The sequence below is a fragment of the Nyctibius grandis genome, chromosome 4 (assembly GCF_013368605.1).
Source record: "Nyctibius grandis isolate bNycGra1 chromosome 4, bNycGra1.pri, whole genome shotgun sequence".
NCBI classification, from domain to species: Eukaryota; Metazoa; Chordata; class Aves; order Nyctibiiformes; family Nyctibiidae; genus Nyctibius; species Nyctibius grandis.
In genome coordinates this window covers 46,437,747-46,450,281 of record NC_090661.1, presented here as the reverse complement: position 1 = coordinate 46,450,281, position 12,535 = coordinate 46,437,747, and the positions used below count along the sequence as shown (strand labels likewise).

At 54.6% G+C, this 12,535-nt stretch overlaps 1 protein-coding gene across 2 annotated transcripts in view; it reads right to left on the bottom strand.

The window, feature by feature from the left end:
• LOC137663111 (acetyl-coenzyme A synthetase 2-like, mitochondrial) overlaps window positions 1-12,535 on the bottom strand; it is a 16,624-nt gene extending 4,089 nt beyond the window's left edge. Inside the window, exons 1-7 of one of the 2 annotated variants that reach the window (XM_068399985.1) lie at window positions 12,034-12,535; window positions 10,279-10,375; window positions 8,844-9,043; window positions 8,192-8,367; window positions 7,140-7,292; window positions 4,669-4,816; window positions 58-195 (exon numbers count right to left, since the gene is read on the bottom strand). In XM_068399985.1, coding sequence (XP_068256086.1) covers window positions 58-195; window positions 4,669-4,816; window positions 7,140-7,292; window positions 8,192-8,367; window positions 8,844-9,043; window positions 10,279-10,375; window positions 12,034-12,349 — 1,228 coding nt within the window. In that variant the 5' untranslated portion in view covers window positions 12,350-12,535. The remainder of the gene's footprint in view (window positions 1-57; window positions 196-4,668; window positions 4,817-7,139; window positions 7,293-8,191; window positions 8,368-8,843; window positions 9,044-10,278; window positions 10,376-12,033) is intronic. The other variant, XM_068399986.1, reaches the window with a different exon arrangement.

Sequence of the window (12,535 nt, the reverse complement as noted above, 5' to 3'; positions counted from 1 at the left end):
GAGGCACAACCTAATGCCCAAGGCTTTGCTGCTCCAGCCCATGCCACCAGCAGTTACCTGAGCCGAGCACTTTGAGAGAAGAGCGGTCATACTTCTTCACCCAGTCATCACTGTATCTCAGGAGCAGGCGGATGGCAGTGGGCGCTCCATAGAACTGGTTGATTTTTAACCTCTCCACTGTTTCCCAGTAGCGGCCTGGAAGGGAAACAGGGCCAGTAAACATCTGCACAGGCCCCCCCCCAAGACCAAGATAGAGGGAGAGGAAGTCAGAGGAAGGGCTCTCTAGCAGTGCCTGGACCCTCAGCCAAGCTAACCCCACACTGGGAAGGGCTAAAGCAGTCCAGGAGCAGCAGCAGCCACTTTTTCTCCACATCACCTAGCTCGCTCTGCTGCAGGGAGGGACAGGGAGAGAGCTTCACCCCTGGAAGGGGTGAAGGGCCCTAAGTCCGTTGCGGGTGCCAGAAAAGACATGGCAACCCAAACGGACCTGCTGCGGAAGCATGCGGAGGTGCAGGTGGCAGGCTGCAGGGAGTGCCAGAGCCTGGCCCTGGCACTCGAGGGTAACGGAGACCTGACCTGTGTGAGGTGCGAACAGGTCGACGACCTGATCTCCTTGGTGGCCCTACTCAAGGAGGAGGTGGAAAGGTTAAGGAGTACAAGAGCATCCCAGGAAGAGGATGGCAGGCAGTGCTGTTCCCTGCCTGTCCTGGGGAAAACGGACGGGCCTAATGCTCCCTGGGTAGTGGAGGATCCTCTTCCTCCTCCACAAGGAGCAGGAGGAGACCTAGGGAATGGGGGGGAATGGAGGCAGGTCCCTGCTCGGAGTGGCAGGCGAATCCCATCCCGACCTTCCTCCCCTCCCCACGTCCCCCTGCAGAATAGGTATGAGGTGCTGGAGCCTGAGCGTCTTCCTGAGTGTCAGGAAGATACAAATCTAGGTGAAAGACCCTCTACGGGACTACGTGAACAGAAGCAACCGAGTAAGAGGGTTGCAACCAGCTCCAAAAAGGAGAAAAGAAAAGTAATTGTTATAGGCGACTCCCTGCTAAGGGGAACGGAGGGCCCCATATGCAGGCCAGACCCGACTCACAGGGAAGTCTGCTGCCTCCCAGGGGCTTGAGTAAGGGATGTTGCCAGGAGGATTCCTCAACTGGTGAGGCCCTCTGACTACTACCCACTATTAGTATTCCAGGTGGGTAGGGATGAGATTGAAGAGAGAAGTCCCAGGGCAATCAAAAGGGACTTCAGGGCCCTGGGGCGTTTGGTAAAGGGGGTAGGTGCGCAGGTGATATTCTCTTCAATTCCTTTGGTATTTGAAAGTACAACAGATTAATATGTGGCTAAGACACTGGTGCCGTAGGTGGGATTTTGGGTTTGTTGACCACGGGGCGGCTTTCATGGCACCGGGCCTGCTTATGCTGGATGGGGAACAGCTGAATCAGAAGGGGAAAAGGGTTGTGGCCCAGAAGCTGGCAGGGCTGATCAAGAGGTCTTTAAACTAGGTTCGATGGGGGAGGGGGATAAGACCAGGGCAGCCACAAATAAACCTAGGGGTGACAGGCCTGTGTCGGGGGCAAGGCCGCTAGTCCAGCTGAAGTGCGTTTACACCAATGCACGCAGTATGGGCAACAAACAGGAAGAGCTAGAGGCCACTGTACAGCAGGAAGGTTATGATGTGGTTGCCATCACAGAAACGTGGTGGGATGACTCTCATGACTGGAGTGCAGCTATGGATGGCTATAAGCTCTTTAAGAGGGACAGGTGAAGCAGGAGAGGCGGTGGGGTAGCACTGTATGTTAGGGAGTGCTTGGACTGTGTTGAAATTGAGGAAGATGGTGAGGATGACAAGGTTGAATGTTTATGGGTGAAGATCAGGGGGAAGGTCGGCAGGGCGGACATTATGGTGGGAGTCTGTTATAGACCACCCAACCAGGATGAGCAGGCGGACGAGGCGTTTCACAAGCGGCTGTCAGAAGCCGCCCGGTCGCCGGCCCTTGTACTCGTGGGTGACTTCAACTTGCTGGATGTCTGCTGGAAATACAACATGGCAGAGAGGAAGCAATCTAGGAGGTTCCTCGAATGTGTAGAGGACAACTTCCTCATGCAAGTGGTAAATGAGCCCACTAGAGGAGGGGCCCTGCTTGACGTGTTGTTTGTGAACAGAGAAGGACTAGTGGGAGGTGTGAGGGTCAGTGGCCGTCTTGGGAGTAGCGACCACGAAACGTTAGAGTTTTCGATAGTGGGGGAAGTAAGGAGGGGCAAGAGTAGAACTTCTGCCTTAGATTTCCGGCAGGCTGACTTTAGCCTGTATAAGAGGCTGGTGGACCGAGTCCCTTGGGAGTCGGTCCTGGAGGGCAAAGGAGTCCAGGAAGGCTGGACATGCTTCAAAAGGGAATTGCTAAATATTCAGGAGCAGGCTGTCCCAGTGTGTAGGAAGGCAAGCCGTCGGGGAAAAAGACCAGCCTGGTTAAACAGGGAACTTAGACTAGAACTTAAGGAAAACAAGAGAGCCTACTTGCTCTGGAAGAAGGGTCGGGTAACTTGGGAGGTCTATAGGGACGTGGCCAGGTCATGTAGGGAGAAGATTAGAAGGGACAAAGCTCAATTAGAGCTCGATTTGGCTGCTACAGTCAAAGACAACAAAAAAAGCTTTTACAAATACATCAACAGCAAAAGGAGGGTCAAGGAGAGCCTCCACCACTTGCTGAATGAGGAGGGTAGTGTAGTGTCAGGGGATGAGGAAAAGGCAGAGGTGCTCAATGCCTTCTTTGCCTCAGTCTTTAATGTCAAGATCGGTTGTCTTCAGGAGACTCGGCCCCCAGAGCCTGAAGTTGGGGACGGGGGGGCTGTGTGAACCTCCCATGATCCAGGAGGAGACGGTTAGTGACCTGCTGTGCCAGTTGGACACCCACAAGGCTATGGGCCCGGATGGGATTCACCCTAGAGTAATGAAGGAACTGGCAAATGAACTCGCCAAACCACTCTCGATTATCTACCGGCAGTCCAGGTTAACTGGAGAAGTTCCAGCTGACTGGAAATTAGCAAACATAACGCCCATCTACAAGAAGGGTCGGAAGGACGATCCAGGGAACTATAGGCCTGTCAGCCTGACCTCGGTGCCAGGCAAGGTGATGGAACAGATCATGCTGAGTGCCATTACATGGCACATGCAGGACAATCGGGGCATCGGGGCCAGCCAACATGGATTCATGAAAGGCAGGTCCTGCTTGACCAACCTGGCCTCCTTCTATGACCAAGTGACCCGCTTAGTAGATGAGGGCAGGGCTGTGGATGTAGTCTATCTAGACTTCAGTAAGGCATTCGACACTGTCTCCCACAGCATCCTCCTAGACAAACCGGCTGCCCGGAGCTTGGATGGGTGGACTCTTAAATGGGTTAAAAACTGGCTGGATGGCCGAGCCCAGAGAGTGGTGGTGAATGGGGCAAAGTCCAGCTGGCGGCCGGTCACTAGCGGTGTTCCCCAGGGCTCAGTTCTGGGGCCGATGCTGTTCAATATCTTTATAGATGATCTAGACGTAGGGATTGAGTGCACCGTCAGTAAATTTGCAGATGACACCAAGCTGGGTGGGAGTGTCGATCTGCTGGAGGGTAGGAAGGCCCTACAGAGGGATTTGGACAGGTTAGATAGATGGGCCGAGACCAACGGCATGAGGTTCAACAAGAACAAGTGCCGGGTCTTACACTTCGGCCACAACAACCCCATGCAGCTCTACAGGCTGGGGGAAGAGTGGTTAGAAAGCGGCCCGGCAGAAAGAGACCTGGGGGTGCTGATCGACAGCCGGCTAAACATGAGCCAGCAGTGTGCCCAGGTGGCCAAGAAGGCCAATGGCATCCTGGCCTCTATTAGGAATAGAGTAGCCAGCCGGTCTAGGGAAGTGATCATCCCTTTCTACTTAGCACTGGTGAGGCCGCATCTTGAATACTGTGTCCAGTTCTGGGCCCCACACTTCAAGAAAGATGTTGAGGTGTTGGAGCGAGTGCAGAGGAGGGCGACCAAGCTGGTGAAGGGTCTGGAGGGTCTGACCTACGAGGAACGGCTGAGGGAGCTGGGGTTGTTTAGCCTGGAGAAGAGGAGGCTCAGAGGTGACCTTATTGCAGTCTACAACTACCTGAAGGGAGGTTGTAGTGAAGTGGGAGTTGGCCTCTTCTCCTGGGAAACTAGCGATAGGACAAGAGGACACAGCCTCAAGCTTCACCGGGGAGGTTCAGGTTGGACATCAGGAAGAATTTCTTTACAGAAAGGGTTATTAGACATTGGAATGGGCTGCCCAGGGAGGTGGTGGAGTCACCATCTCTGCATGTGTTTAAGAAAAGACTGGACATGGCACTTAGTGCCATGGTCTAGTTGACATGGTGGTGTCAGGGCAACGGTTGGACTCGATGATCCCAGAGGTCTCTTCCAACCTGGTTGATTCTGTGATTCTGTGATTCTGTGATTCTGTGGAGAAGCAGCAGTGGCTTCCTAACTGGAGGAGAAGACTCTTCCTCTCGCAGCTCTCAGCTGGGCACAGCCCACAGTCTGCTCCTGTGGCAGCAGAGCCATCGCTGCTTGTCTGCTGGCATCAAGGCGCCAGCTCCCTGCCTGCTGCGTGTCTCTCAGGGTGGTTGTGGCATGTCCCCCCTCCCCTGAGACACCTTCTCACTCACCGGGGTTGGGATGAACAGGAGTACTCTCAAAAAGGACTGTGGTGCCGCCATTGCAGAGGGGGCCATAGACCACGTAGGTGTGCCCTGTGATCCAGCCGATGTCTGCCACGCAGCCGAAGATGTCCCTGTCCTGGTAGTTGAACACGTACTGTGCAAGAGAGGAGAGGCAGTGAGGGGTACAGCCTGGGCCTGACCTCCTGGCAAGGGGGCAACCGGGAGCAGTGTACCCTCTCTCAGCTCTAACGTTATGGCATCCTTTTGCCTTCCCACCACCCCAGGAGTGACACCTTCTTCCTGTGGAGAGTTTTTTTAAACATTATCAGAAAAAAATAAAATCTCAGGTGCTTTATGAAGGTGCAAGAAGAGAGAGATTCTTAAAAAAAAAAATAAAAAAAGACAAAACACAGCCAAATTTGCACTTTTTTTGAGGGGGAAAGGCACAGCCTTTCCTTCCTTCCGCTGGTGTCTAAACAAGGCTGATCCAAGTATCCTGTAGCATCAAAACTGGAGAACTTTTAGGATGAGGATGGTCCCACCACACCTACATGACCACATGGAAGGGAGAGCAATCGTAGGCAAGGGCAATGCAGTGGAGGACTCCCATGAGCCACCCCCAGTCACTGCTGGGCTCCAAACGTGCAGTAAACACTCGGAAAAACCCTGAGCTCAGCAAGGAGCCCAGCGTAGGAGCACTGAGGCAGCAGAGGGACCGTGCGATGCCTCAGCCCAGCACCGCCCCGGCTTGGCCGCAGCAGTTGGCACCTCTCTGCCACAGCTGGGTGAGCGCAGCCCTGTGCCTGCAGGCAGGCAGAAAGCAGAACAAGCTCTTCTTCCCACTACCCCATTTATTCCTCAGGAGACCCTTGGCTGCAAGGCTGGAGTATGGGGGAATGATGCCTGTCCTGTGCAGGACAGACCTGGCAGCAACACGTCCAGCTTCCTCAAGCACTCTCCTTGGTTTCCTTTACTCAGTGCCAGGAAAGCTCCCCAGGGGCCAGGCTCCTGCTAGCCCACCACTTCTCGCCTTCTGCTCTGGCATCTGCTGTTTCAGACCTTCCTGTTTCTTCCTGCAGTTCCCTACCTGCAGGCTGCCAGCTGGGACTCCAGGGCCTCAAGTGCTCCAGGGTGCTCATAATGGAAACTTCCCCTGTTTGTTCTGTCTCTTTTTAACCAAGCTGTGAATTACGGTAGCAGCGATCTGTCCCATCCAACGGAGAGATCTGAGTGTGCCAGCCCTGTGTCGCAGTTTCCAGCACTCCTGAGTGCTAACGTGGCCACACACTGCTCACTCCCTGCATTGCCATCCCGGGATGGCAGCCCCTCCTCTCGCAAACCAGCTCTGATGCATTGGGGTTCCCAAATCAGCCGTTTCCTGCTGAGCAGATGCCAACAGGACAACTGTGCAACACGAGGGGACTCAAAAGGGTCATGTATCATGCGGGACACAGCTGTACAGACAGCTTAGCTCACAGAAAAACCAAGGGCTCCCACACACCCCTGCCCACACCCCAGGAGGTCTGGCCTCCAGCAGGTCATGGCTGATAGAGAAGACCCAGCCAGACCTGAGCTTGCTGTCTCATAGGGTGTGTGGTCTGAGGCACTACTGGAACTTCAGTCACACACAGGGAGAGTCAGACCCAAAGCTAAGGGACTGTTCAGGGAAAAACTCCCTCTTCCAGAGAACTCCATATAACGTCTTAGGAAGTGTCTCTTGCAACCACTCTTGCAGCCAAGTGCTGCTACATGCTGTGTTCAGTGCCTTTTTATCGAGCTCTGTTAAGAGTTTGCTTTGGGCATGCAAGGGGTTAAAGGCTTTCCTCTTCCCAAAGATGACCCACACTCTTCAAGGCCCTTTATCTTGAGGTCACTCACCAGCTTTTACAGATATCCTCGAAGGTGCCCCTCCCAGAGCTCTGCCTTTGATCTCCCACCTGGCTTTGGATAGTTACACGCAGGGAAAGCAAGCCAGAGGTTTCAGGAGTAAATTGGCTTCTTCCTCCTCACTCAGTAATATAAAATTACCCTTGCAAAGCTGAGCATCCCACAGAATCACAGAATCAATCAGGTTGGAAGAGACCTCTGGGATCATCAAGTCCAACCATTGCCCTGACACCACCATGTCAACTAGACCATGGCACTAAGTGCCATGTCCAGTCTTTTCTTAAACACATAAATGATTCAGGCTTAAACACCCAATGATTCAGGCTAGGATAGGGCAGTGAAAGACAGACAAGAGCCAAGAAGGTAGCTCAGAGGAGTGTGTGTTTGGGAGGCCCTGCTCTGGAGCACGCGTTGCTTTTCCCCACTACCTGTTTGCAGATGTATTCTACTGGGTTGACGCCCTCGGAGGGCTTCTCAGAGACTTTGCTCTGGATAAAGATGAGCTCATGACGCAACAAGGCATCACATCTATTCCCTGCACTGCCTGTGAACTGCTGTCTCGTGAGCGCTCTGTGGCTGGGATCCGTTACCTTGTGCGTGAGAGCAGCAAACAGCAAGTAACCAGCTTGGGAATGAACCAGACCCTTGGGTTTGCCGGTACTGCCTGATGTGTAGAGAAGGAACAACATGTCTTCGCTGTCCATGGCAGCAGGCTCGCAGCACACATCCTCCTTCATCATCTCCTGCAGGACAGAGCACAGCAGTTCTCTCTTGGGGTCTCACAGGCTTCCCTGTGTTGTCCCTACACCCTTTTGTGCACCTCTCCCCAGAGCCTCCCTCGGAGCACCTGCGCCACCCTGCTCCCCCCCCGCCCCGTCCTCCCCGCCTCTGTGCCTCCTCTCCCCTTGCTCGCCAGCCTGAACCCTCTTTCGCCTTGCTGAGCTGGCAGACACTCTCCTCAGACAGAGCAGACCTGCTGACTAAGAGGCAGCTATTTTTAAGCTGCCACTGCTCTGACCAGCACAGAAGACTTCCAGGAAGCCTTTCTAGCACTAATTGCTTGCAGATGGGATGAGCAGAGGCCGGGAGACCTCTGTGCAGCTCCAGGGAGCTAACAGGAATGCATGGCAGGGGCTCACCTCTTCAGAAGCGGTGCTCCATGCTGGCAGCCTGGCCATCCTGCATGCCACGAATAACGGTCACACAAGCAACCTTGCTGCCTGATTCCTCGGACACAAGCTGCCAGCGGCGCTCGCTGGGTGCCAGCTCTGCCAGCAGAGTGGTGTGTGACAGTGCAGTGGCACTCCAAGGCTGGGCTCACAGCGTGTCAGCCTGTGTCTGGAGTGTTTCTAGCCCCTGGTCCACCCTGCTACGTTCCCCAGTTTGTACTGCCTGCCACTGACAGTGCAGGGCTGGTGCTGCAGGAAGAGCCACCAGTTACCCCTCCTGATGGCTCCTGGGACTCTCTTAAACTTGTGTGCAGCTCCAGCTGCCATGCTGCTGCAGAACAATGTCCCCACATCGTGTCAATGACAACAAAACTGTCATGGCCAGCCAGGACCCTCTCTCCACCCCCTGTCCCTGCTCCCAGGGTGGACACATTGCCCAGGGGAAGCGGCAGTAGTGCTGGGCAGCCTCTCACCTCCTCCAGTGGCATGTCCAGGGCTGTCATGGGAACCTTGCTGTCAGTCCTCATGGACACCAGAACCCGTTTCACTCCTGGGCACTGCTTCACAGCCTGGTCCACTGTCTTCTTTAGCTCAATAACCTTGCCGCCTCTCAGCCCCTGGTTCACTGTGATCACTGTCTCCGACTGGGCTGCAGAAGGCAAAAGAGCCACATAAGCAGCTCAGTCCCTCTCCATCGGTCACACAGCAGTCTGGCTCTACCATGACCCTGCACCTCTCCCTCTGTCTCCCACCCCCTGTTACTTGTGTCCTCCATTTAACAGAACCGGCAGATTTGCATCTTTGCTTCCCACTCATTCCTGCCAGTGTTGCATCCCCTCAGAGGAGATGCTGTATCCCAGCCCTTCAGGCCCTTGGATGAAGGAGAGAACCAGTCCATCCCACAGGCTGGAAGATATTTAGCAAGCTCATGCCATTTCCTGGTGTGCTAATCCCTGCTCCGTGGCCATATATCACGGCAGGACACCCTCAGTTAGCCCAGGGAGCCTGACTCAGAAAAGCTTTGCCATCAGCACAGCCCTGAGCCTCCCAGCTGCCGAACCAACAAGCTGAGCACTGTCTCCAAAGGGAAACACTACGTGTCCCCTGTTAGCCACTGGCTCTTACCGTCTTGGATCCTGTCTGCTAAGGACTCTGCACTGAACCCAGCGAACACCACAGCGTGCACAGCCCCGATGCGGGCACAGGCTAGCATGCTAGCCACTGCCAGCGGGCACGGGGGCATGTAGATTGTCACCCTGTCACCCCGTTTCACCCCTTGCCGTTTCAAGGTGTTTCCCAGCCGGCACGTCATCTCCAGCAGTTCCCTGCCCAAAGAAGCAATTGCACAATTAGAGACTTTCTTGCAGATCTTATCTGCATGCACAGAGATGGGAGGCCTCAGCGTCACAGGTATGCAGCTTACATCCCTACGCGCCCTAACCCCCCATGCTGGAAGTCCATGGGAGAGCTGTAAAATGTCAGTGGGAAGGAAAGGAGGAGACAGTCACTAACATGGGCCATTATTTATGGCAAATAAATAAATCAGAATGACCTCTGTACAGAGCCTGATACTCTCACCGGCCAGCGTGAGGAGCAAGCCATAGGGCCAGCAATGGCCACTGGCAATTCCTGTGGCTCAGCAAGCCCACACCAGCTCAGCTGACTTTCCAGTGACAACCTGCACATTTCTCATGAGGAACACACACTACCCTGCAATGCTGGAGGCTAGGCATGAGAAGATGGGTATCTTCCCCCATGAAAACAGGGCTTTATGCTTTGCTAAAGCTGGGAAGGTCAAGTCCTCTGGAGCTTGTGCCCACCAGCAAGAACAACAGCTGTAGGAAAGCAGTGAGCAAAACAATGCCTCTCCCGAGAAGTGTCCCTCACAGAAACCACGGCTTGGTTGTCAGTGACTCATTTCATGGAAGGGCTCTGTATGCAGGGAGATTGGCAGGGGGAGGATGGTCATGTTTGTCGCTTGAGGTCTGGAGCCAGAGAGGACACAGAGACTCATTCTGTGTGCAGAGGGATTTAGGTGGATTTTGCAGCAGAGACTCAGAGAGCAGGCAAATTGGGCTGGAAGGTGAGGGTCCCCAGACCAGCTGAGCAGCGCTGGACAGGCAGTCTGCCCCCAGAGAACCAAACCCAGCAGCGTTGCTGACATGTGGATGAGCATGGGACTTCCCAATACCCATGCGACTGTGAGTCTGGCTTCTTGCAGAGCATTTACTTGCAAGTTTAGACACCAGGAACCCTGCTGGGAAGGCACACGTGTGACTTTCCCATGGGATCTTACCTACAAACATTGCAGTGCTGTCATGAGGAGCTTGCATCTGTCTCCCCATCTGGGTAGGGACCCCTCGGGGCCCTGAGGGTTAATCAGGAGGGAGGCTAAAGTCTCAGATCAGCACGGGCAAACCAACAGCCACCATACTGTTGAACTATCTATCCAAAGGTATGCTGCATCCCCTCACATGATGCACATCAGCAGATCAGCCCTGTGCAGTGTTCATGCACGCAGCAATATATCTCTCACATATGCTCAGAGGTAAATACTGACCTGTACGTGACCCGCACCTCCTCTCCTGGTTCATCCTTCTCCCAGATTAAGGCCACTTTGTCTGGGGCTACGTGGACATGTCGGTCCAGACAATTCACTGGAAAAGACAACCTAGTCTCATTGCCTGAGCAGCTCTCAGTACCTCTTAACTCCCACAAAGCCAGCACTGGCAGTCCCGGTTTCAGATCAGAGGCAGGGCTGCATGTGAGTCTCAGCACTAGCCTTGTGCAAGAACAACCTTCATGGAAACCAGCCAGCAGACCACAAGCACTGGCCTAAGCTGTTACACTCCTCACAACTCCAATATCTACCGATCCCCACTATCAGCTTCCCCCTTAATTGCAACCTAATGCAGTCCAGAGCAGAAACTGCCTGAATTCCCTTTGGAGGTCACATCCCCAGTGCCCTCTACGGGCCTGGCAAACATTAACTCAGCCATCACTCCACCCAGCACTGCCTTCCAGCTGCCTCTGGGGTGGACTGGGGCAGCTTTTTTAGTGGCAGTGCTCCTAAATAACAAATGTGGGATGGAGCGAAGCTCTGTGCAGGAAGGCTGCAGGGTGCATTTGTCCAAGATTGAAGAGAGCCAGGGCCAGGAGTGCACAGCCCCTGGCTTCCCAGGGACATGGCAGGCTGAGGCTTTGGCTGTAATTCTTCTGAGAAAAGTTTCCCATGTTGCTGCAGCTGCAGTTCCCTCAGAAACCTTATTCCACTCTGTGTTTTCCTTACACCTGCTACCGAGGTCATGGGATGATGCAGCAGCCCCACTTGGCATACCAAAATGCCTTTTCCTCCTGAGCATTTGTAGTTTTCCAGGAGAAAAAGGAACAAACATGAAAGGGGGAAGAGTAAGATGTCAAATCCCACAGGCAAGTAACACCTGCTTTCCTGCCCAAATGGACTACGTAAAACCTGACTTCTGAGAGGTCTGTCTCATAATTTGAGCACTGGGACCAACAGCCTCCAAGCAGGACACAGTGTCACCAGCCCCTATGTCTTCCCCACTGAGGTAGTAGAATCCTAGAATGGTTTGGGTTGGAAGGGACCTTAAAGATCATCTAGTTCCAACCCCCCTGCCACAGACAGGGACACCTTTCCACTAGACCAGGTTGCTCAAAGCCCCATCCAACCTGGCCTTGAACACTGCCAGGGAGGGGCATCCACAGCTTCTCTGGGCAATCTGTTCCAGTGTCTCCCCACCCTCACAGTAAAGAATTTCTTCCTAATATGTAATCTAAATCTACCCTCTTCCAGTTTAAAACCATTCCCCCTCGTCCTGTTACTACTTGCCCAGCCCACAGAAGAAGAGCCTCCTGTGGCTGTGGGGACTTCCAGTACCGCTCATTGCTCCTGTATTTTGCTCTCTGCAGATATATACTGCCTTCGCTGGGTAGGGATAACCTAGCACAATGCTGCCTGCTGAACGCGCAGGGTTCAGTGCTGTTGCCTGTGGTCCTGCAGAACGGAGCTGCTGCATTGCTGTGGGATCCACGGAGGCTGAGGGAGAGCCGCTTGGCTCCCAGCACACCCCGATCCAGCTGCAGCCCCTCCAGCGATACCCGGTTGCTTCCTTAGGACCAGACACATCCTTAGGATACAGCCACTGCAGGACCAACTGGACTTTTTGGGGAACACCCTCGCTCCAACCCTTTAGCTCTATGCTCCTCTAATCTGCTCCCAGGGCCAAAGCCCTTCACAGAAAGGCACCTGCAGGCGCTTGGTGGGTTCCCATGTCTGAACCCCTCCTTTCCTTACCTGCCACATTCAGCTGCCCACCCAGGAACCAGGAGACCCTGCCCTGGTGCAGGTCGCAGTCCTGGACAGAGTGGAAAGGGGTGATCCAAGTGAGCCGGCTCCTCCCTAGTGCTCCCCAGAAGGCATCCCCCTGCTCCACCGACACCTTGTACAAGCCCTGGTGGTCCTTGGGTCCGGGGAAGGCGATGGCTTCAGGCATGTAGGCGGTGAGGGGCCCGTGGCTCCAGGCTCGGGCAGCTGCCGACCCAGGGAGGCATCTGGGAGCCTGAGGAAGAGCTTTAGGGCAGCAAGCCCTGGCCAGCAGCCTGGCCATCATCGCAAGGTGCCTGCCTCTCACCGAGGAGATATGTGCCTGGAGCCCTCCTGGCCGCTCAGGACACTCGGCCCAGGCAAGACGTGCCCCTGTGGGAAATGGGGCTGTGTCGCCCTGAGCCAACTGGACACAAAGCTCCCCCGTGCAGGGAGCCGGTGAGCCCCTTCTCCCCTGCCTCACTCCTCTCCT